Source organism: Chrysemys picta, chromosome 10 (assembly GCF_011386835.1).
Source record: "Chrysemys picta bellii isolate R12L10 chromosome 10, ASM1138683v2, whole genome shotgun sequence".
NCBI lineage: Eukaryota > Metazoa > Chordata > Testudines > Emydidae > Chrysemys > Chrysemys picta.
The window spans coordinates 33151992-33177407 of NC_088800.1; the positions used below are offsets into that span (position 1 = coordinate 33151992).

General features: G+C 44.0%; 1 protein-coding gene across 8 annotated transcripts in view; it reads right to left on the reverse strand.

Moving 5' to 3' along the window:
* Positions 1-25416, reverse strand: part of VPS13C (vacuolar protein sorting 13 homolog C) — a 213820-nt gene that overhangs the window by 63825 nt on the left and 124579 nt on the right. For all 8 annotated transcript variants that reach the window (XM_065558347.1, XM_042853814.2, XM_005285023.5 and 5 more), the window contains 10 exons: positions 21955-22124; positions 21141-21376; positions 19387-19616; positions 18047-18139; positions 16472-16837; positions 14784-14873; positions 12753-12908; positions 11554-11818; positions 10467-10627; positions 6449-6570 (listed from right to left, as the gene is read on the reverse strand). In XM_065558347.1, the coding sequence (XP_065414419.1) occupies positions 6449-6570; positions 10467-10627; positions 11554-11818; positions 12753-12908; positions 14784-14873; positions 16472-16837; positions 18047-18139; positions 19387-19616; positions 21141-21376; positions 21955-22124 (1889 nt within the window). The remainder of the gene's footprint in view (positions 1-6448; positions 6571-10466; positions 10628-11553; positions 11819-12752; positions 12909-14783; positions 14874-16471; positions 16838-18046; positions 18140-19386; positions 19617-21140; positions 21377-21954; positions 22125-25416) is intronic.

Below are 25416 nucleotides of genomic sequence, written 5' to 3' on the forward strand. Positions count from 1 at the left end.
CATGCCTGGAGTGGCCTCAGCCTCAGTCTGGCGTGCCTGACCACACAGGTGCAGGCTGCCATGTGTCCGAGGAGACTCAGGCATACCCTTGCGGTTGTGGTGGGGTATCGCCTGAGGGTATGGATGATATCTGTAAGTGTTTGAAATCTGGACTCTGGAAGTATCGCTCTCACCTGCACCCCCACAATGAATTCTAATCTTTGGGTCGGGAACAGCGTCAACTTGTCTAAGTTGAGGAGGAGTCCTAGTCTCTTGAAAGTGTCTCTGACCAACTGGACTTGGGACTCCACATGCTCCCTGGAGTGCCCCTGCAGCAGCCAGTCGTCGAGGTAGGGATATATCTGTACCTGTCTCTTGCAGAGAGTGGCCGTGACAACCGACATGCACTTGGTGAATGCTCGGAGGCCATCGACAGATTGAATGGGAGCACCGTGAACTGACAGTGTTTGTGGTCAACCACAAACCTCAGGAAACACCTGTGGGCTGGACAAATGGCAATGTGAAAGTACGCATCTTTCATATCGAGGGTCGTGTACCAGTCTCCTGGATCCAGGGAAGGTATGATCGTGCTCAGGGAGACCATGCGGAACTTCAACATGAACTGGTTGAGTCCTCATAGGTCTAAAATGGGTCTGAGACCCCTCTCTGCCTTGGGGATAAGGAAGTATCGGGAGTAGAATACCTTGCCCCATAGCTCCTGAGAAACCTCCTCCACTGCCCCATGGCAAGGAGCAATTGCACCTTCTGCATAAGGAGATGCTCGTGAGAAGGATCCCTGAAGAGGGACGGGGAAGGAGAGGAGCAGAACTGGAGAGAATATCCTACTACTGTGCGGAGCACCCAGCGGTCCAATGTTATTTGTGACCAAGCATGGTAGAAGTGGGACAGACAATTCAGGAAGCATGAGGAAGGATCCGGAATCATGGTGGGTACGCTGTCCTTGGGCACACCTTCAAAATCCTTGTTTGGAGCCCAACGATGGCTTGGTCGGGCCCTGTCCCTGCCCTGAAAGCAGGTTTGAAGAGTTGCGCCTGTTATTCCTATGGCGATAGGAAACCTGTCTTGGCCGAGGCTGATACTGCCTTTGTTGCTGGGACTTAAAGTGTTTGCGCTGGGTAGCAGGCATGTGCATCCCCAGCGACTTCATAGTTGCCCTTGAATCTTTAAGGCTATATAGCGTAAAGTCAGTTTGGTCTGGAAACAGCCCTGCGCCCTCAAATGAAAGATCCTGCAGGGTCTGTTGAACTTCCAGGGGTTAGCCGGAAGCTTGGGGCCACAAGGTCCCCCTCATGACCACCCTGGAGGAGATGGTATGCGTCTCTGAGTCAGCCGAGTTGAGGGAGGCCTGCAGGGAGGTCCTCGCAACTGCTTTCCTCTCCTCAACCATGGCTGAAAACTCCAACCTCGACTCAGCGGGGAGTAACTCCTTATACTTGGTCATAGATGACCAAGAATTGAAGTTATACCTGCTGAGGATAGCCTGTTGGCAGGTTTTCCTCAGCTGAAGGTCTCCAGCAGCAGAGACCTTCCTTCCGAATAGGTCCATGCGTTTAGCCTTCTTAGACTTGGGGGCCAGTGCCTGTAGCCCCTGACACTCCTCATTTACTGCTAAGACTACCAGGGAGCAAGGGTGTGGGTGTGAGAAGAGGTCTCGTAGCCCTTGGAAGGGATGAAGTACTTCCTCTCAACTCTTCTGCTGGTGGGCGGGATGGAGGCTGGTGTCTGCTACAGATTAGTGCTTTGGATGGTCTTTATTAACGGCAGCACCACCTGGGAAGGTCCTTCTGGGGCAAGAATGTCCACCATTGGGTCTTCTGCCTTAACCACTTCCTCCGCCTCCAAGCTCATGTTGCAGGCAATGTGACGGAGGAGGTCTTGGTGTGCCCTGTGGTCAATGGGCAGGGGCCCTACAGCTGACGCTCCTGCTAGCACCTCGTCAGGTGAGGAAGCTGAAGGTCGCCAGCAGTGGTACAGGGTCCTCCCTGGCTCTCAAGCTGCCTGGGTTGCTCTTGGACTGCACCAGGCTCCAACACTGGCTCCTCAGAGGCAGCTATCTCATGAAGTGTTGGCAGGTATTGGGCAGGTTCCATGCCCACCTCCTTAATCTGCGGGGGCGGCCACGAGAGGGTTGCTTCAGCTCCCCGCGGAGCAGGTCTATCCTTAGGTGACTGGTAAGGACAGCATCCCGAGGTCACCGATCTAGAACTTCTGGAAGGGGTACCCTGGGCCTGATGGTAAACCCAGTGGGTCCAAAAAGGCCATTGCTCGGGGAGTTGCCACTGTGGCTGCCGAGCCGCACGCACGTCCCTTCGGCACCCGCTCAACCTGTGCTGACTACGCCTTGAATAGTAGGAGTCTCTATCAGAGTCTTAAGAATCCAAGGGCGAAGACCATGGCGGTGCTGAGGCCCCAAGGGTCAGCCATTGGTGCTGCAAGAAAGAAGCAGGGGACCGGTGCCGCGACGATCTTGCCGATAACCAGTGCTGACAGTCTGGTGAGGGAGACCGGTGCCACTTATCGCATGACGGCAATCGGCTTCTGCGCTCTGGTGCTGCCTGTGAGGGCGTTATGGATCAGTGCCAATGCGTGCTTGGTGCCGGGAAGACGGAACACTGCGCCCCCGATGCAAGGCATGTTCCCACTGAGCACAGTGCTGGGGAATTTTGTGGCAATGGTGATCAAGAGCGGTGCCGGGCACGATGCCGGTCCAGTGACAGAGCGCTGCATCGTTGCAGGCTTGCCTCTGGACGATGCCGGTCTCACCGGTACCAGAGGCTTGTCCCTGAGGACCGGGGGCCTGGGCCACAGTCATCTCTATGAGATCCCTTGCAGCCTCAAAGTGCAAGGGTGGAGGGTGGCTCCAATACCTCCACCTGGCCGTGCCCTGCCAGAGAGTCACTTCGCGCTGGACTCAATGGTGCCTTCTTGGGCACCGGAGTTGATGGCACCGACTCATGGTGCCTGGGAACCAGGTCTTTGCACGGGTGCCGCAAAGCATCCCCTGGCAGTCCGGGAGTTCTGTGAGGGGAGCGTTCTCTCTCAGGCTTTTTGCAATTGTGAGGCACCGGAGAAGTGGAGCAGTGCTGGGGCGCTGCACCTTTTTGCGGTGCCGGCGATCACCAATGCCAACGGTCTCCTTCAGTAGAGTCCTTCCTTGGCACCAAATCGCAAACAGACACCGGAGCGCTCTGCACTGAGGCGCTCGGTCCAGAGCCTTGGCGGTCCATGAGCAGCTGCCTCAAATGGAAAACCCGCTCCTTCTTGATCCTGGGCTTAAACGCCCTGCAAATCTTGCAACACTCAGACCGATATGCTTCCCCCAGACACCTCAGACAAGAGTCATGGGGATCACTGTGTGGCATAGACTTGTGGCATGTGCTGCAAGCCTTAAAACTGTGGGCTCGAAGCATGCCCTGGAGCCCCGAAAACTGTGAAGAGGTGGAAACTATTCTGCTCACACCCTCTATAGTAACTAACTACAACTACACTAATACTACAACTAACAACTACAAAACAATAAACCGAGAAGAAGAACAATTAACTAGGCAAAGGGAGCACTTGCAAAGCAAGCGAGACACAGTTCCAGTGCTGCCACGGGCAATAAGAAGGAACTGAATGGGGTGGGGTCACGTCAGCAGGGTGATATATTGAGTGCCATGAAGGCGCCACTCCAGGGCGCTCCCTAGCCAACCCGACAGAAGCTGCTAAGGGGAAAAGTTTCCAACAACCGTGCACATGGCGTGCGCACACCTGATTGGAATCGATGTGAACAAGCACCCGAAGAAGAACTAAAAATTAATGGTAGCTTACATACAAGTGATCATGAGTTGATCACATTTATAACATGCAAGCAGAATAAAGTCCAGACCAGTAATACGTATACTTGGTTCTTTAATAGTGTCAATTTCACAAAGCTGGAAACAATTATGAGCCCAATCAGCTGGGAGGAAGAGTTTAGTGAGAAAAATGTGCATAATAATTGGCAACCATTTAAGAACACCTTACTAGACACCCAAAAAGCCACAATTCCACAACCGAGGATGAAGGCAGTGTTGGCAATAAACTGACCTGATTTAGAGGGAAAATGAAGGCAGCTGTAAAAAAAAAAATACAACAAAGGGAAGAAAGGGGAATCTGATAGTAACCAATATAAATCAGAAGTTAGGAATTGTAGAAAATTGATCAAGAAAGCCAAGGGATAGATACAAGGAAAAATCTATGGCCAGCCGAGTTAAGTCCAATAAGGAGTTTTTTAAACATATTAGGAACAACAAGAATCCCAACAATGGTATGGGCCCATTATTAGATGGAAATGATAGAATCATCAATAATAATGCAGAAAAGGTAGAAGTGTTAAATAAATATTTCTGTTCTGTATCTGGGGACAAAACATGATATAGCCTCATTGGGGAATGGTAACACTCTCTCCATTCCACTAGTACCTCTGGAGGATGTTAAACAGCAGCTACTAAAGATACACATTTTTGCACCCAACAGTTTTAAAAGAGCTGGGTGAGGAGCTCGCTGGACCATTAACACTGATTTTTAACAAGCCTTGGAGCACTGGGGACGTTTCAGAAGATTGGAAGAAAGCTAATATTGTGCCAACTTTTCAAAAGGTCTGATGGGATGAAGTGGCTAAGTAGACACATTTCAGCTTGACATCAATCCTGGGGAAGATATTGGAGCAGCTGATAGGGCAATCCAATAAAGAACTGAAGGAGGATAATGTAGTTAATGCAAATCAGCATGGGTTTATGGATACTAGATCCGTCAAACTAACCTGATATCTTTTTTTGATGAGATGACAAGTTTGATTGACTAAAGTAATAGTGTTGATGTAACATACTTTGACTTGATACCATGTGGCATTTTCTTACAAAACCAGAATATAAAATTAACATAGCACACATTAAACAGATTAAAAATTGGCTAACTGATAGGTCTCAAAATATAACTGTAAATGGGAACTCCTCATTGAACACGTCTGTGTTCAGTGGGGTCTCACAGGGATTGGTTCATGGCCCTATGCTATTGAACATTTTTATTAAGGACCTGGAAGGAAACTTAACATCATCACTGATAAAATTTGCAGATGACACAAAAAAGAAGAGAACAGGCCACTGATTCAGAGTGATCTAGGTCACTCGGTAAACTGGATGCAAGCAAATAATATATGTTTTAATACATTGTAATACAAATGTAAACATATACATCTGGGAAACAAATAACATAGTCGATATGTACAGGATTGGGGACACTACTCTGGGAAGCAGTGACTCCAAAAAAGATTTTGCAGTTGAGATAGATAATCAGCTTAACATGAGCTCCCAGTGTGACACTGTGAGCAAAAGAAATAATGTGATCCTGGGATTCTTAGAATCTATGAACTCTAAATTCTGTAAAGCCAATAGAAACTGATGGGTTAAACTGAGGCCTTATGAGACACCAAATGTAGTTTATTTCTAATTAGGTCTGACTCGGATTCCACTGTTTAATTCTGGTTTAGCCTATGATTCTTTGGATATATCATTCATCTTGATGAGTGTTTCACCAGACACAGGATGACAGAAGGTTAAATGAACTGTGACACCTGGAGACCTCAATGAAAATATGGACATTGGAGACTCATATGAGAACCTATCTGCCCCTCCCAAAACCATCTGTCACCTTCTCAAATTTCTGCTTAAGTAAGGTTCACAGTTCTAATATCCCATCTGTTTTAGACCAGAATTCCATTGACATGCAAGTGTTTAGAAGCTTCTGCATTCTCTCAAGTCTCAAAGTACTGAAATTCACAATAAACATCAACAACTAAATATAAACACATTGTAAGTAAGATACACTATAAAGGAAAAAAGGAGTTAAAAATTGGGGAGGGGAAAGTAAACAATGGAAATAATAAACAATGATTCAAAAATACAACCTAAAAAGCCAAAGTGTTTCAATGAAAAAGCATGTAAATGCTATACCATTCCTACCAAAGATAATGGATTGACTTTGTCCCTGGATCTTAGAAAATCTCCTCTCATTGCTCGTTATTTCAGGTCAGATTTAAAAAAAAAAGTTAGATTTGCAAATGAAGTTATGATTAGGCAAATGGTGTAATTGTTTACAAAATATGAACAACAACCATGGTTGTGTTAATGCAATACAAGCAACTGCACAAATGTAAACTGCGACCATTTTGAAGGACCATTTGCCCTTTAGTATTACTATTTTGGGGGCTTTTTTTTAAATGCACCCAGTTGCATTATATCATTGTTTTAAAAATATAAATATAATTTGGCTTTTGTCAATTTAATCATGACAAAAGCCCAGCACAAGATGAGTATGAGTGGTACCTAGTAAGACTAATGGACTGAGTTGGCAAAAAAAATATTTTGATTCAAATAATGGTAATTTTACATCACACGCTTTAAGATTTGGCATTACAGAATAAGTGTACCTGTATGAATCTAAAGGAACATGGAATTCCTCTTCAGGCTTAGATACTCCTATTGGCTCCAGGAGTCTAACATCTCTGACAAACTTGTAGATTGTAAATGGCACAGAGAAATGATTCTTGATCTATGATAAAAATGTATACGTCTCATTAAATATATTTCACAAATTTCAAAATGAAAATATGAACTATACATAATGTACAAAAATCAGTAAATCTAATTAGGATGCTCCTTTGCAAAAAAACGGTTACTCACCTTTGTAACTGTTGTTCTTCGAGATGTGTTGCTCATATCCATTCCAATTAGGTGTGCACGCGCTGCGTGCACGATTGTCGGATAAATTTTCTACCCTAGCAACACCCGGTGGGTCGGCTGGGGAGCCCCCTGGAGTGGCGCTTTCATGGCGCCGGATATATACCCCAGCCGACCCAGCGCCCCCTCAGTTCCTTCTTGCCGGCTACTCCGACAGTGGGGAAGGAGGGCGGGTTTGGAATGGATATGAGCAATACATCTCGAAGAACAACAGTTACAAAGGTGAGTAACCGTTTTTTCTTCTTTGAGTGCTTGCTCATATCGATTCCAATTAGGTGACTACCAAGCCTTACCTAGGCGGTGGGGTCGGAGTGAGACATCGCTGTGTGCAAAACCGCTGATCCGAATGCAGCATCGTCTCTGGACTGCTGTACCAGCGCATAGTGAGCGGCGAAGGTGTGGACCGATGACCAAACCGCCGCTTTACAAATGTCCTGGATCGGGACATGAGCCAGGAAGGCAGTCGAGGAGGCTTGGGCCCTCGTGGAGTGGGCGGTGAAGCGCGGCGTTGGGACACTGGCCAAGTCGTAGCAAGCCCTCGAACGGTAAATCCTGCAGGGTCTGCTGCAGTTCTGGCGGCAAGCCCGAAACCTGGAGCCAGGAGACGCGTCGCATGGCTATGCCCGATGCTAGAGTCCTGGCGGCAGAGTCCGCTATGTCCAAAGAGGCTTGCAAGGAGGTCCTAGCCACCTTCTTACCTTCCTCCACTAAGGCCCCGAACTCCTTTCTTGAGTCCTGGGGAACCAACTCTTTGAATTTACCCATGGAGTTAACTGTAGCGGCTCAAGAGCGCCTGTTGGTTCGTGGCTCTGAGCTGCAAACCCCCGGCGGAGTACACTTTACGCCCGAACAAATCGAAGCATTTAGCATCCTTCGATTTGGGCGCTGCCGCCTGCTGGCCATGACACTCTCTTGGGTTCACCGAGGACACGACCAGTGAACACGGTGGAGGGTGCGTATATAAGTACTCATAGTCCTTGGATGGGACAAAGTACTTTCTTTCTACCCCTCTGGCTGTGGGTGGAATGGAGGCAGGGGTTTGCCATATGGTAGTGGCATTAGCCTGAATCGTCTGAATCAGTGGTAATGCCACCCGGGATGGGGCATCAGCCGACAGGATGTTCACCACTGGGTCCTGCACCTCTATCATCTCCTCCGCCTGGAGGTCCATATTACATGCCACCTTACGTAATAGGTCCTGGTGGGCACGAAGATCTATTGGGGGCGGGCCCGAGGCTGATGTGCCCGCCACCGCCTCAGGGAAGATGAGGAGGATGCCTCCGGGGGCAAGGGGTTCAAAGGGGGGTCCGGCTCTCCCTGAATCGGAGGGTCTCCTGCCCTGGGGTCTAGGGCCTGAGGTGTAGGCACAGGAGCCTCCATGCCCCCTGGGGGAGGACGGGAGATGGTAGCCTCCGGGACTCTGGGCTCGGAGCGTGCCGAGCAAGAGGCTGATGGTGGAGTCCCTTGCGCTTGGTGATACGCCCACAGAGTCCAGAAAGACCAATGCGTAGGGTCCTGTGCAGGGTCAACTGCCCCCTCCTGCCAGTGAGCCAAGTCATTGGCAGCTTGACCCTGAGGAGGGTATGCTGATCGCGAAGCGCCGTTGGAGGAGCGAGACGCTGATCTTGAGGGCCAAGGCGGTGCCGAACGCGTCTGAATGGGCTCCGTACGATACGGTGCCGGTCCACAGGCGAGTGGTCCCCGCGCGGTGCTGGTGAGCGGTACCGTGATCGAGATCGGTGCCGTCGGTGCCGGGATCCAGATCTGGACCGAGACAACGACGACCGCCTGTAGACGTGGTGCCGGGAGCGGCCCCTTGAACTGGAGTGGCGCTCATACAGGTGCCGAGAGCTACGTCGTGACTCCGATCGGTACCGATGATCCCGACGGTGCCGAGACGTAGATCGGTGCCGTGAAGAGGACCTAGGCCGCGAGTACGACCGGTGCCGGGGTGAAAGTCGGCGCCAGGACTGCGAGCGGCGTCGGGACCTGCTCCGAGACCTGGAGTGGTGCCGCGAGTCCACGCTCGGAGACGGCGGGCGTACCAGTGCAGGCTTGCCCCTGGACTGCACTGACCGAAGGGCGGGCGGTGCCGCAGGTTGAGATGGCACCGGCTCCGTGAGAGCGATGAGGTCCTTCACCGTCGCAAAGGTCTCCGGGGTAGACGGGAGACAGGGCTCCACCACGGAACGTGGTGGTGAGCCAGTCCGCACTGGACTCAACGGTCCCGGTGCCGGAGTCAACGGCGTAGCCAATATCTGCGACTTCTGGCGCTCTAGAGGCCGATGCGGCTCTACCACCGGTACCGGGGGAGCCGGTGCCTGTAGGAGAGCGGCCTCCTGTGTCTTGTGGGGTCTCTTATGTACCGGAGACAGGGACCTGCGCCGAGGCGCTTGCGGCGGACGCGGTGCCAAAGGAGGACGGTGCCGTGAGGCCTTATCCGCTTCTGCTCGCGGTGTAGTACCGGTAGGTGCCACAGGGGTGCTGCGCACTGAAGCGCTCGGTGCCGGAACTTGGCGCGCCGAGGGAGGATCTGGGCTAAGTGCTGCCTCCATGAGGAGCTGCTTGAGTCGAAAGTCCCGCTCCTTTTTGGTCCTGGGTCTGAAAGCCTTACAGATTTTGCACTTATCTGTTTGGTGGGACTCTCCTAAAAACTTCAGACACGAGTCCTGCGGATCTCCGGTTGGCATAGGCTTAGCACAGGATGCGCACGGCTTAAAGCCAGGAGCCTTGGGCATGAGCCTGGCTATGCGCCGGGGGAAAAGGGGGGAGAAGCAACCCCCTTAACCCCCGCTAACTATTTACAAGTATTTAACAATGAACTACGAACAGGAATAACTAATCTAAAGAACATACAACTATAACTACAACTATAACTATAAGAATTAACTGGATAAGCTAGGGAGAGTGGAGAACAGCTATGCCGCGCTCCACAGTTCCAACGACCGTCAGGGGCGGTAAGAAGGAACTGAGGGGGCGCTGGGTCGGCTGGGGTATATATCCGGCGCCATGAAGGCACCACTCCAGGGGGCTCCACAGCCGACCCACCGGGTGTTGCTAGGGTAGAAAATTTATCCGACGATCGTGCACGCGGCGCGCGCACACCTAATTGGAATCGATATGAGCAAGCACTCGAAGAAGAACTGAAACTTATAAGGATTTGTCCTCAGAAAGTAACTAATGTATACCTAAACCAAAAAAAGCTATGTGAAACATCAAAACAACAACAACAACACAATCATGCTATTTTGCAGCTACTCATTAACAATATTATTTGCTTGGAAGAGAACACTGCATCTTGCAGTACAAATTACATATTGAAAACATATAGCTTAGAGCTACAGGAGAGCCAGTTTAAGCCACAATTTAATAACTACCATCTTTAAAGGGAATGTAGCCAAGGTATCACTTCTATCCATTATAGGTATTTAACATAAAACAGATTTTTATACCAACATATGCATACGTCTCCATGCAAATCCTATTACACATTTAAAATTACAATCTCAAACGTAAATTTAAAACAATACTACTTACATTTATGAAATAATTGCTTTTACTTTATATGTTTGTGTTTGCCTTTTGCTGAAGAATAATCTCAAAATGTATTAAGAAAAAAGGAAGCCGAAGTTACTCTCCAGAAGTAAACAAACTTTAAGCAGTGGCCTTGAGCTTATTTAACTTTATGCATTTTATTATAGATTTTACCTGCAGAGGAGACCGTATGGTAATAACTTTATTCCCTTCTGTTGCATCTATCTGTACCAGAACAGAGTCCGAGTGGTCGACAAGAGGACTTCGTACGCTGTGCAATCGTCGGCCTGGTTTTGCTATGGGGATGTTTGCCACTTCTGTATAGCCTAGAGGCGCTGTTTTACAAAACAACACTGGTATGTGATTCTGCAAACTTACAAAACAAATCATTACCATTTTCAAGCAAGCATGCAATGCTAGCCCCTTAATACAATTACCCCATAGCCTCCAACCTAAGAAACCTCAGAGGTTGTGTTTCTGGCCCACAATAACTAGAAAATGGTTAACCAGAAGGGAAAATTAAAAGTAAGTTTTAAGTCAATAATGGCTGGGAAAACCAAGTATGATGCCACCAGCCTCTACAACGGATCCTTGCTACATAATGGATATAGAACATGAGGCACTCTCAGCTATATGTTAGGTGAATGAATTGAAGTCTTTCACACAGAAGCAATTCAAGATTCTTAATAAGGAGGAGATGGGGGAATGCCAGTATAGTAGGATCTACACTATCGTACTCCCTCCAAGGAAATGACCAGCACAACTTGCCATGTGGGAACTCCTGACTACTGCAAAGAGACTGAATCTAGCTATATAAAGTGAGTGGTGACAGCTGGATCTCCATTTGGGGAGGTCAGCAGGCCAGCTGAGTTGCAGTCGCATCAGCTCACAAGCTAACCTAGTTCTCCGAAGGAGTGGAAAGATGTTCTACCTGCCTGTGCTTCTTATTAACCTTTAGTTTGATTATTAGGGAAGTAAAGGAAAAGGGACTTGAATTTTCCCCACTCTTTTCCCAGCACCCAAGTCAGTGTTATGAGAAATTGACTATGGAGTGGCAACCCTGGCTCAAGGAAACATCTAGCAGGGGCAAGAGTAAAGACACTTGCCAGCTGGTGGCTAGCAGTTGTCTCCAGGTTGAACAAGGAAATTCAGTGGTTAAGTTTGACCACATGGTACTTGGTCCATGGACTACCCTAGTAACTCTCCCCTGAATCGCTTCACCAAGCACAATTGCTACCAACAGTTATCCATTGCACACTACCTATGCTCAAAGTGAACAGGCAGCTCTCTTGACGGTATAATGCAGACAGCTTTCCTCGATGCAGAGGTTCCAAAACTGAATATTCCAGTTCCAATTTCTGACCAATTTCTACATCATGAATATCTTCTTTTAAGGTTGAACCAACCACTCGAAGATTGATGGTAGGATGCACTTTGAGAGGGACACCCAGTGCATTTTTCACTGTAAAAGGAGCCCTATCTTTTAAAGAATAATCAAAAGTGGAGGCAGTCCCTTCAGAAAATGCCTGTAAGAAAGTACAACAATAAGATTTTTAAAGGATAGTGGTCATGATAGAATAAAACATCTTAACCAGTTAACATAAAAACATCCATACACAATACTGCCTTCTTTACAGAAGCAACAGTATATACTGTATATCACAAAGTATGTGCTTTTGGAATGACTGTATAAAAGCAATATTCAGTATTCTGAAGTAATCTGATATTACATAAATTAATATAAGAGTCATTTTCACCACGCTAAAACGTAAATTCCACTAACATTATTATAACTTATATGATCATTGTTAATTTATGAATAAGAAGTCTAATATAATTACCACCTACATAGACAAACCCAATTTATATTTATTTAGTAAAGTATCAGTGAGCAATATCCATACAATAGAACATCTTCTGGGACATGAACAAGCATGTCCTGCCTCCTCAAGAGTAAGAGGAAAATACAATAGAAGTTTAGCACACTGGTGGGCTGCAGAGGCTTGCCGCCATTAAATTTGAAAGGCCAACAGTGAGCAAGTATCTTTTTTCCCCAGTATGCCTATTGAAAGGCAACCCTATAATGAAGAGACCAGGGATCAGATTGATCATGCACCATGGGGAGGGGCTGCTTCTATTGTACCAATTCAGATTAAGTTTTAAGACTCCCACTCAATCATTTCCCTACCACATTTTCTCCCTTTTGAAGTCCTATGTCAGCACCTCCATTTTCATAGTCAAGGGAGCAGCTGGCTTCTTTCTGAACAAGTCAAACTCTCTTTTTAATAGCTAGAAGGATCAACTGTATAGCAAAAGGAAGAATTCACCCCATCACGAAAGACAGAAAATGAGTGAGCGGACGCTCAAGCTGACTGGCCGAGCAGAACACTACTAAGAAGAATTCAGGACTGGCCACAAACAAAATTAATTCACGACAAGTCCCGTATTTATTAAAATTACCTTGGCTAAATTATTGAAAACAGCAAGACAACATTTGGATATTGTTATATTCATTGTATCCTTTGAAGAGATGTTAACTGCAGTTTGCGCTTCAGGAAGAACAACAAAATCATCCCCAGGTATCAAACTTTTATCTTGAATAGGGTTAGTCTTTATCTAAAGGAAAAAAACAGCATTAAACCTTCTCTTTGTCTAATTTTATAAGTATGAACACAAACTGTTTCTCCAAATTTACCGTAAGTAGCTTTATGCAGGTTTGCAATTTTCTCTTAAAACTATACTTCACAAACGTGTTGAGAAATTATTAGCAAATTTGTTTAATATGATCTTGTATGCATAATTTATTTCATACCCACCAACATTAAAAGTCAACATAGCACTGTTTTCTGCACTTTCATTCAGGAAAATAGTCAATGGCTTTTAGCTGTTAATATAAGCAAGGCTAAGAGTTTTTCCATTACCACCAATATTCAGGCTCTCACATCTCAAGTGGTAATTGCATTCATTTCCAAGATGTCTAAATTAGCACTTAGCTCTACCTTTGTCATATCATTATCAGCTGGGCCTCTCTCTTTCGAAGATGCCTCCTTAGGCTCCAGGGTCTTGTTAGCAGTACAAAGTGAAGTTCTTTTCTGCTGCCTTCCCTATGTCTCAGACTAGGGAAGAGTTTTCCTCCAGTGACCTCCTCACCTTTTTGTCCTAAAGTGGTTTTTTTTAGTATCATCACTAAAAGTATTTTAGTATCATAACTGGGTGATACTGATTTTTTTTTATTACTTTGTCCTCCTTCAGTTTTTACTAGTTCTTTTAGCTTTGACTAGTTCTTTGTTATGCTCTTAATTTTTTTTTTAAATTGACTACCCAGGGTCCCAAAATCCATCAGAAACTGGAAGAGGCTGTAAAAATTCTCTCTCATACTAAAACATCAGTTTTATTCACAATTTCCAAGTGCAAATCTTATTAAAAAATGGGATACAATCTGTTTATGGGGGACAAAGATTTATTGGAATCCAAAACCAGTACCAGGTGAGAGCTCTTTAAAGTACAGGGCTGTTACTTAAAAGTGCAATTAGGCTCATTGCAATATCCACAAAGGCAGCATTTTCTCCACCTAGGCCTAACAGCATCCCTAAGAAGTGTGGATAATTACCAGGGGCGGCTCGATGTTTTTGGCCGCCCCAAGCACGGCAGTCAGGCGGCCTTCAGTGACACGCCTGCGGGCGGTCCACTGGTCACGCGGATTCGGCGGCATTTCTGCGGGTGATCTGCTGGTCCCACGCCTTCGGCATAACCGCCGCAGAATTGCCACCGAAGCCGCGGGACCGGCGGACCACCCGCAGGCATGCCGCCGAAGGCTCCCTGACTGCCGCCCTCACAACGACCAGCACGCCGCCCCCTGCGGCTTGCCGCCCCAGGCATGTGCTTGCTGCACTGGTGCCTGGAGCCACCCCTGATAATTACAATTCTCCCTCTATATAAGATGTTTTTAATCACTAGTTAGCAGTGACTATTATCTTGGAAAGTTCTCCTGAAAGCTTGTGTTGCCCCTAAACAAGCATTTAGTATCATGTACAAGGAAGAGGCTATTATATTTAGTTTGAAGGCAGCCTCCTTGAGAATTCCGCAAATATTCAGCATTTTTAACCTTGACAGGTCTGTCTACATGGCAATTAGACACCTACAGTTAGCCTGTGCCGGTTAACTCTGGCTTGCAGGGTTGTAGCTGTTGGCTGTCCCATTGCAGTCTAGACTTCCAGGCTCACGCTGCAGCCTGAGACCCTCCCACCTCACAGGACCCTAGAGCCTCAGCTCCAGCCCGAGCCAAGAAGTCAACAGTGCAACTAAACAGCCCTGCAGCCCGAGTTAGCTAGCACAGGATAACCATGGGGTTTTAATTGCAGTGTACACATACCCTCAGTCAAAGAGGACAGTATCTGGAAGGTCATGGGTCAATATCTTAATGCATCAACATGTTAAAAAATTGTAAATTGACAATGAATATTTAATATATTTTCTGTTATGTTTCCATACTTCAAGTTTTAAATTCCATGGTTTCCTTCCTCCATTAATTCGTTCAATAAGAGGCTCCCATACTGCATAAGTTTCATTGTAATAATGAACCTGAAAGAAAATTAAAATTGGGTTGGAAAGCAAAGTATATGGTTAGATCACTCCTTATAGTAATAATATTACCATGTTATGAAAGCATATGCATTTCTTCCAACTCAAAATTTCAAATAATGGTTCTTTCATTGGATTTAATATTAACTATTATAAAAACACAGACCTTTTTAATGTGTTTAATGAATATCTTTTATTAAAAAACAGATAACAGACTGCACACCAAGATTAGTTTCCTTACCTTTCATAGCACTAGACTTCTTTCTCAATCTATCACTAAGAAATTGTAACTAGCTCTAAATCTGACTTCGCCTGGACATTCTGATAATTCAAGTTAGTCTATTAGTCAATGCCTAATTCATTAACGTAACCACTGTCCTCTCCCACAGCACCAGTAGGCAGCATCTGGAGACCCAGAAGTCTCAACAGTGTGAGCAGTTCTGGACTCTGAGCTGTTTAGTGGGGTTGGGAATTGACCACAGGGTGGGGATGTGTGAGGAAAGGGATTAGAGCATTAGGTAATAGACAGACCCCTGCCAGCACATTCACAATCCTGAACTACAGGGATATCTAGTGTACAGCTAATTAACATGTGTCCACTAACAAGTTAATGGATTTTCTCACCTTTCCCAGCTGCAGGGACCCATTCCTGCCACTTGGACAGCACCAGAGAGTATGGAATAACCCTTTGGGGTCTTGGTGACCTCCCAACCCCATGTGGGACTCAACACCCTCCCCCCGGGATAATTCATCAGAAGGAGTTGTGGCGATAGATAATATTTTAAGCTAGCCAACCATGAGATAGATGCAGTAACTGTTGATAGTCTGTGTCTACAAGTATACTACAAGCTAGGGGTGTGATTCCCAGCTTGCATAGACATACTTACACTAGCCCTCATTGAGCTAGCCTGATAAAAACAGCAATATAGCCGCAGTAGCACAGGCAGCATCAGCAAGGGCCAACTGCCCACAGTATGTACACATCAGGTTCAGGAAGGTTGGTACTCAGGCTGGCTAGCCTGTGCTGCTGCTGCCATAGCTACACTACTAGTTTCAAAGCACTAGTTCGATGAGAGCTAGCTCACAGTGTAGACATAGCTTGTATGGAGAAAAGGAAGTACACGAAGCATGATCACGCACACCCAAGATCACCTTTTCCATAGAGATTAAGAGGGATGGGGTTCATCACCAAGATCCCAAAGGATATGCAAAAATGTTAAAGAAGTGGAGAGGCAGACAACTGTTATTTGATAGGGATTTTTAAAATAATTGTTTACATTTTTGGAATCAAGCTACGCACACACTGATAGACTATGAAACCACATTACATTATAATGATTTCTCCTGTCTGCTGCCCCTCCTTCTCTCCCTGTTATCAGTTCTTAGACTGATTGCAGTGTCTCTAATGCAACTTCTTGGGAGTATTGACTATGACTACGTATGCATTTTTACAGCACTAATACAATGCTAGCCCAATAGTTATTGAGGACTTTAAGCACTACTACATATAAATCAAGTAACAATTGTCTTTTAGCATTTCAAAACATTTTTCTGCCTTTAACAATTTTAATTTGGAAGCATGAATTGACCTCACTTACCTCCAGTGTCAAGTCAGCAGTGGCACCCAACAGGGAAGACCAGTTTTTAAGTGTTCCTGAAAATGCTGATTCTATTAATAATAAAGGAACAGTACGATGTCCCAGACCACATTCCAAGGTGATTTGAACTGATTTCACACCCACGTCAAAATTCTCATTTTTCAGAGCATGCTCACTGTCCGTGAAAGTTTCAGTTGCTTCTGTGGCTACATCAACACCAAGGAACCAAGCATTGCACTGGTTAATGGGTTTCACATCCCACAAGTTTCCAGAATCACTTGTTGTCCCTTTGGAATCCTCTTCCTTGGCCTTTGGTTTTATGGCAGCCATTATAGTCATCACAGTATTCAAAATGATTGGTGAAATCTTGAAGAATAAAGAGTCTCATTTGTAGCTTATGTTTTGTTTTGTTTTTTTTACATGTAAGCCAGATGGAAAACAATTGGACATTGAATATATACCCCAAGAGTGTGGTACCTGTTATAGGTTATCCACCATCACATAGATAAGGCATGTATCTGATTACACTAACAAGTAACAACTTAAATTCAGAGCACAAAAATGGCCATCATGCATAAGTGTCTCTCATCTATATTTCCTAAAATCCTCACTAGTTTTCCACACACATTCTCAGAGTTGTAATGATATTCTTGATGCTCTAACTCACAAAGTCCTAACCTTCTTACTGTTCTGTACAGCAAGCATATATTTTAACAATATTCTGATATATTCAGTGAACACCACCTCTGCTAAAATACTACCAATTTTCTTGTTTAAGCATCAATATTTATGTTATACACAAAATATTTATTTAAAAAGCTAAACCTGTTATTTGGTATGGGTACATACTCTACAGAACTTCAACCCAAAGTTAATTCTAGAGGAAAGCCACCAACATTCTTATTGTAAAGACTTGCTACAAGTGGTGAAATCTGATTTACTGTAATATACCATATGTGCCAGTTTCCCTGATATGATTGGAACACACATTATATAAAAATGGAGCGTTAGCAGTAATGTCAAGTGAAGATTCTTATTGTAGCTATCCTTAAATTACTGATTAAGCCATTAAGTGAAAGGTATTTTACAACTGTTATTAGTGCTTCATTCTAAGAATTATCAAATTATGCCATTTGCAGAGAAGTAATTGTGCATAAATTTCAAGCAACTATCAACTTACATTACAGATGTAGGTCTTGCACTCAGTAATGGAGGAAAATATGTTTTAAAAATAGGAAAAACCAATTGTGAAACCAAAAAGATTGGCTGGAGACTCAGGAAAAAGGGTACTATCTGATTTTTTTTTAAACTGACCAGATTACAAACTGAGTATATATTAATACTAATTAATAATTCAGTACACTGTATTTTAAAACATCTCTGAACTATCAGTGCTTGTTCATAGTAGTATTACCAAAATGTTTTGACATCCACACCAAAATTACACATAGAATTTTGATGGTCTAAATGGAAACTTTGCACAGCAATAAAAATAAAAAAATAAAAACATGTTAAAATTTTAGTCTGAGAAGCGTAATTGCTTTTTCTAAGTCAATTTTTAACAATATTACTAACCTTTATAATAAGTTGTTCTATTGTCACTGCCATACTTTGTACTCCTGAAACATGTGTCATGTTTTCCACAACCAAAGAACAAGGCTGTAACACCTGAAGGGAGTATTTGAATTTATGGTTATGAAATAAATTAATTCCAACCTTCCACCTTTTAAAAATGTTTTTCCCCCATATCTTTCTAATTAATGGCCAAAGGGACTTAACACTTGGCAAAAAGCACGGAGCTATGCAGCTGTTTCAGGGGAATACAGCTGGCATGGAGGCAGAGACTCCAGTAGTTGTGCACCAAATACTCTCCTGTGAGCAAGAGGACTGAAGGGCAGGGAGTGGACAGAGCTGACCAGATTCCTGGGGTGAGTAAGCGACTTCCTGAATAGAGGTTTAACAAGTTACTCCCCACACTCTCAGCAAAAGAGGAGGAGGAGCCCAGTGGACTTCCACAGTGCTACTTCTGGAGTAATGCTGTTACCAGTTGCCCATACTAGTCAAGGCTAACCCTACAGACTCAAATCTAACCCACAATAGAAAACTGTTGACTTCATATTAACTATCCTTAACTCATCATTAGTAAGTTAACTTTAGTTTCCTATCTACAATATGTTCTTGCTATCATCAATTTCTGCTTTATGCTCAAGCTCACAAGCTTTTGCTAAAACAGATTTTTAAATAAAAAACCACTATATAATCAGTGTCTTCTCTAGGAAGAAAACTTTCACTGAATGTGATTATGCTCCATAGTTTTACAACTTTTTCTGTAATATTTCTAAGTGAGATCTGGGATTTGAAGTTGAACTTTCCCTTTTCCTTGGGGGATGGGGAAGGAAGGGCAGAAGCAATTGGAGAGGTGGCTTATGGAGCTCAGACATGTTGGCCTGTGAGCAAATAGAATGAAACGGAGCTGGGGAAATGGGGGTTAACAGTATATTTGTACAAATCAGAAAGAACACGCCACCCATACCAACTTAATGTTTTAATTATATGTGGCCTCTCTCCACATGCAATATTGACACCAGCAGAGGTGCTGAAGCTGCAGCTTCTTTGATTTAAGATGAAGGGAATATCACAGCATTCTCTAGGTGATTCCATCACTTTTGGAACTAGCTCCCTTCCCTTTGACCAAAATAGCCCAAATCAGTTATCTCTTCAAGGCACAATACAATTGCTCTGCCTCGCGCCCCCGCCCCCTTACACATCTCTTCATGTTACCCTGGAACTGAGCCGGACCTTTTTTTTATTTGGGGGGCGGGGGCGGAGGGAGGCGCGACTGATTAAAGGCTATATGAACCAACAGTTCTGCGTCTAGTTTCCTTGCGTGTGAAGCATTGGAATAGTTTTCTTACAGTTGTGATATTCTTGTCCTGCTTTTCTCTGAGGAAAGCACAGGCCAGCACTTTTACATCCTTCACTTGAGCTGTCATCCTTTGTACAAGCTTATCAGATGATAAAGAGAAATCACACTGGAATGAAGCTTTTAAGGCAGGAGCATCAGCCTTGGTCAAATTGGCAACAAATACAATTTCTGGATCCAGGATCACTGCTTTTACCGTCATGTTTGGCCGTAAGGAACCCTCTGGACAAAAAGAAAAAAGTACTGAGAGACATACTTATATTACATCTTAAATTACATCATTAGAAATGCTATCCAACCATTACTTTATGGCGGATTAAGAAGGATTGTGATTTTATACAGTAGAAAAAGAAAATCTAAAGAAACCTGTTCCTAGTTTCTGATCCGAAGCAGGACTTCATTAAGGTTTTCCTCAAATTATGACACGTTATGCTGTGACTTGGTTTCATCACAGCCATTTACTAGAACCCTGTGTGTCCTATAAAAAATACATTGCATAATCCGCCAGTAGCCAGAAAAAGGAGCTGTACATGAAAAGGCTTGTTGAAAACAGTGGGAGCCAGGTATAAAGTGATCACTTAAGCAAAAAAACCAAACCAAAAAAACAAAAACAAAAACAAAATACAAAACAAAACAAACACCACCCACCCCCAACTGAATAAAAAGCTACTATAAACATCTACTTGTAGTTCCTAATATTAAAAATTACTCAACCTCCTATTTCCAAGTCTTTATGAGTATATTTCTCAGAAAGAGGTCTCTTTACAGAGCACAAAGTTCTCCATGTTCCCCTACAAGAGATTATATTGAAGTTAGAGAGTTCCATATGTTGCAGCTGGAGAAGCCAAAGGCATATGGGAAACAGATGCCTTGTGATACCATAAGTAAAAGGAAAGCAAATATTTCGTTTAGAGGAAAAGCTTCAACACTGAATTTTTGCAGGATCAGTCAAGATACAGCCTGAATTCCTGATCCCTGCCCTATGAACAGAAAGAAATTATTCATCATATTAGACCAAAGCTGTTCTGAAAAACAAATTGCATCTTTTTCTTATTTAAATCATATTGCAGTGTTGGAGCCTTAGAATTCTACCAGGCAGGGGAAGGCAGGTAGGTTTTGGATTTTTAACTAAAAATATCCCCAAAATTTCAAACTAGGGAACTCAGTGTTGTTCTCAAGTCTTCTTTAGCCAAGGAGGAATTTTACACTCCAAAAGCCTATATGTAAGATCAAATGCTCTTTGTAACCTGCATTTAAAGTGTGCTGTTTCTCTCTTCACTTTCTTGCTTTCTTAAAAGCAGAGAACTATGCTTAGACTAATGGTCCATATAGCAGTATGATAATTTAAGTGTGCTTCCTTTGAATATTTAAGTGCTTTTTCAGTGCCTACAGATATACAGCAACTGCTGGGTGAAAAAAATAGGTATGCAAGTTATTTTTACAAAATTTACTGTAACAGGGAAAAATACTTCTAGTGTCACTGTAGAAATTGATCCCAGCCTATTAAGATCTCTGGAGAACATACCTTAGGTGTTGTATGACAGCAAGAGTTAGATAAGATTACTGTTCAGTTCAGTATGATCTCTGGCACCTTAACTGACCATATTTATCTTCATTTTGGGGACTTAACACTGCCCTTTGATATACTGTTCCACACAACTTCAAAAAATATCAGCAAGTTATGTGATTCTGGATGTTTCCTTTCCCCCAGAGACTCCTTAAAAAGCTAGATACATTTTTACAAACCTTTTTCATTTTTGGGCTTTCCAGGGACATGCTTTAACTGAACCTGAGTAGACCTTTCAGTTGAAGCTGTTGGCATAGATTTAATAAAGAAGTCTGCCACTGTTAGCAGGAACTCCACACTGGCGCACACATATAGTTTATCAAGGATAGCAACTATTTTAATCCCATTTGTATCTTGCTTGTAGTTTATATCAATCATATAATTATCTGTCTTGCCGCATTTCTTGTCAATCATTCTGAAAAACAATAAATGTAAAAAGCATTATTTTAATGAACTTTTATAGCATTAGAAGAATTTGGATAGAGAAGGGGAGTGGTAATGGAATGCATTCTTTCTCCTCAAAGTCACTTATTTCAATATATCCCAGCTCAAAAGTAATGAATTCCTTTTGTGTTCAATAAGCAAAGAAACTAGGGACAAGTATGAATTCTGTTTTACAGTCATACAAACGTAGTCTAGCGTATTTTATTACAACATTTCAAAAACTGATATAGTGTGACAGGAAATGTGAATCAAGTTTGTAAGTACACAAAACAACCTAACTCTAAACGGAGTTCAACTTGAGCCAGCAATTCCAAGCTTTATGAAGTTCCAGATATCCAGGCCTCCTATTTACTTCTCTTTCCGTGTCTGGCAGCTCTATTTTGACAGTTGTCCATACTATTATTCCATGGCTCAGCAAATATATACAACAAAGTATACCTAACGTTTATTTATAAAATTTGAGTAAAGCTGCCAACATTCCTCCCAAAAGTAATTTACAAGGGATAACACTTTCACTGCAGCTCTTCATTTGCGACGCGTTCAACTAACCTCGCTGTTACTTTCTGAATCCCTTCTCTGAGATCATCCAGGGTACACGTCTTGAGTTTAATATTAACATCCATTGAACCATCTGAAAACATCTTCCCTGATGATGCCATGAGATGTAGTCTGAGTTCACCAAGGCGTAAACTGTCACTATGCAGTGAAAGTAGGGACTGCTACAAAAACAGTGGGAAACAATTATGGGGAATGGAAGATTAAACATAAGTGTATTTCTGCTTATGTTAGAGATTGAATGTACTTTATGATTTGGTTACGAGAGAAGTTATACTTAATTTAGATGAGATTAGAACATGGATGAGAGCAACCAAGGCTGAGGTGCTGAACTGCATCATCTGAGTCAGATGAATTACAGAGACAGTTTTGTGTCATCAGCAGACTCAAAATAAGCCTCGACTAAATTCCTTAGCTGCGTACATGTGCACACATATGTGCGCACACAAACTATCAGGTGTGACTGAAAGACATCCTACAGAAGATCTCTTTGCCAAGAAAAGCAGTTGCCCACAACTACTGAGGGGAGAAAATAAACCAACTTAACAGCAGCCTCATTCAGTACCGTAGTTCCTAGATGGATTAACACCATCTCATGATTAACAATATCAAAGGTGATCTATATCCACTACCAGGAGAGATAACTGACCAATAGAACCGAAGTTGTCTTTGTCAAAAAGCCAGTCTATATCCCACCTGATAAAGTATAGAAAGCCAGGTGTATATCATTCTTGTAGGATAAATATTTGCTTCATATACTATGGGCGTTTTTTAGTATTTTCTTAAACTACTTTAACAAGTATGAACAATAAAGACTTTGACAGCAATTCATCTGATCCTCCTGAAGCCTATACTATGAATTTCTCATCTATTGTATTTGTCCTATGGCAAATGGGCAAGAACGCAACTGAGGCATCTCCAAACTGCACCAAGCATACATGGGAAGGATGACAGCAAAGAAGAAAAAAGTAACCTGGTGTGATCTATCATGCTCAATTAACTGAAGCTTGTAAGCAACAAAAACTGGTATTTTGGCTGTACTTACGGCTACCACGACAAACCATGTCAAATTCAGGCTTGCCAAGGCCCTGATTATTATGGTACCATTCCGAGCCCACTAAACATTTAATAGTTAAGTTGATCCCAATCTCAAACAACTTTTCTTAGCACCTTTTATCAAACTACATTTATGATTCAAGAATTGTGGTAATAATTATGTGCATCATTGTTGCCTTTAGGATATTTTATTGGTACTAGATCACTGCTGGGAACAACCAGAATTGGAAATTAAGCATAAATGAGAGTAGGTCTTTTTGTTTTGTTTTTTAACTGTTTTTTTCTGGCAATTCTAATTCTGCTATTTCTGTTTCAGAAGCTTCTGGTTTAGGTACTACTACAAGCTTTCAGAAATCAAATGATGCATTATGGTTTCTTTCATTTAAAAATGAGTGAGGAAAAGTCTACTTTAATCCATGAAAGAGTAAACTATACTTTTGGAATGATTCATTGTATATAACTGATTTTATGCTAGTAGTTTATTAAGTTCAATTCCACACAAACAGTGATGGAGGGGGAGGAGAAATTTATATTCTATCTGAAAATTTGGGATATTACACAGTAAATTTGAGGAAGCTCAGATATCAAGCGAGTGAAGAATGGAATTCATTCTGCATAATTAACAAGAGTGTGATTCAGGTACATCATATAGCTACAACATATGCGATTTTTGTCACATCAGTGACACCAAAAGTTAATTTCACTAGCCAGAGTATGGGTTTAACCAGGGGAGAGGACAAAAATCTCAGCTGGGAGCAACTGCCCCCCTCTACTTTACTTTCTCTCCCACCCCTTCTCCACCTCATGCTCAGGGTGGGGGGAGGGGTCGTATGTTGCATCTTGGGCCTGGCAGGGCCAGCTCCAGGCAGAGAGCTTAGAGCGGCACCTGGAGGATCGAGGGCAGGGCCGCGGCTAGGCTCGCCGCCCTCCCCCAGCGCTCCGGCCGGTCGGGGAGAGCAGGGCCCCAGCCGGGCTCGCGGCGCTCCGGCCGGTCGGGGAGAGCGGGGCCAGCGGCGGGCTTGCCGCCCTCCCCACAGCGCTCTGGCCGGTTGGGGAGAGCGGGGCCCCGGCCGGGCTCGCCGCCCTCCCCCCAGCGCTCCGCCCGCCGGGGAGAGCTGGGCCGCGGCCGGGCTCGGCGCCCTCCCCTGCCGCGCTCCCGCCAAGGGGCAGCGTGAGGCTTTTTTGCTTGGGGCAGCAAAAAAGCCAGAGCCACCCCTGGGGCCTGGGCTCCTGGGCCTGTCCAACCCATTACTGCTGGCATCAAGTGGTGGGGATGGAACTGGGCAATTGGCTCCTGCCTGGTGGGGTAGAGCGCGTGTGCATGTGGGTCTTGTCACTGTGGAAAGGTAGTTGCTGGATCTCTAGTGATGATGCTGGGAGCTAAAGCTAATAGCCAGTTTTGGGGTCTGAAAGGGATTTATCCCCATATAACCAAATTAGCAAACTGCTCTGGGTTTTTTCATCTTTCACCCAGCCAGAATCTAGGTGTTCTGGTTTTGAGGGTTTAAATCACAACTGTCCCAATGTTGGCTGGTTCCAGTGAAATCAGTGGGTAGAAAGAGTCAGTCAGAGGTTTCTGTAACCCAGTGGTCTGTTTAGGTATTGGTCCTGGGTACAATGTGCATGGTGAGTGGGCACGCATTGATGTCTCTCACAGCTTGTGGTTCATCTCAGCCTCTCTCCCTGACTTCTACTGTAAAGAAGGGGGGCAGGCTAGGACTTTGGATTCCAGTCAGAGTTCTTGGGCATGCCTGAGGGTGCAAAAGGAGGGTTGCTCCACAGTTACCATCGTATTTACAGTCCAACCACGCTATTGGTGTTCTTTGACATCTGCATCAGCACAACCTTGCAGGTTAGTTTGGGGCCGTCAATCCAGTTAGATTATAGTTTTAAATTAAGTTGGGGCCTCTGCATTTAACCATATTATGCTGTCTGTCAGCGTTTACAAATCCAAGAACACCACAATAATTACAAGGTCATAACCTGAAACCAACATTTTTTCATTATGCCTAGTGTTTAAGACAGACATACATGCAGAAGTTTTTGTTTAATTTTAAATAAACATTCCCATGTGTCAGTTGTTGCCAAAGGCATCCCCAGGGGCCACTAAGAGCCGATTTAGCATTTGCCTTATAGCCACCTACAAACACTTCACATTTTTCAAGATTAGCCTCACTTGTGCATCTCATTTGTCTCAACACTTCACAATTTTTTTAATCAATTGCCCTTTTTAGCTCAATAATGCAGTTTCCATTTTACATAATAAAGCCTAATGCCCAGTGTGAACTGGAATGATGTTTCAAATATGCACATATATAATTTTTCATGTGAACTGGTTTACCATATTCCTAGTAGTATCTATTAAGATGGAAAAGTATGTAACAATTTTACCCAAGTGGA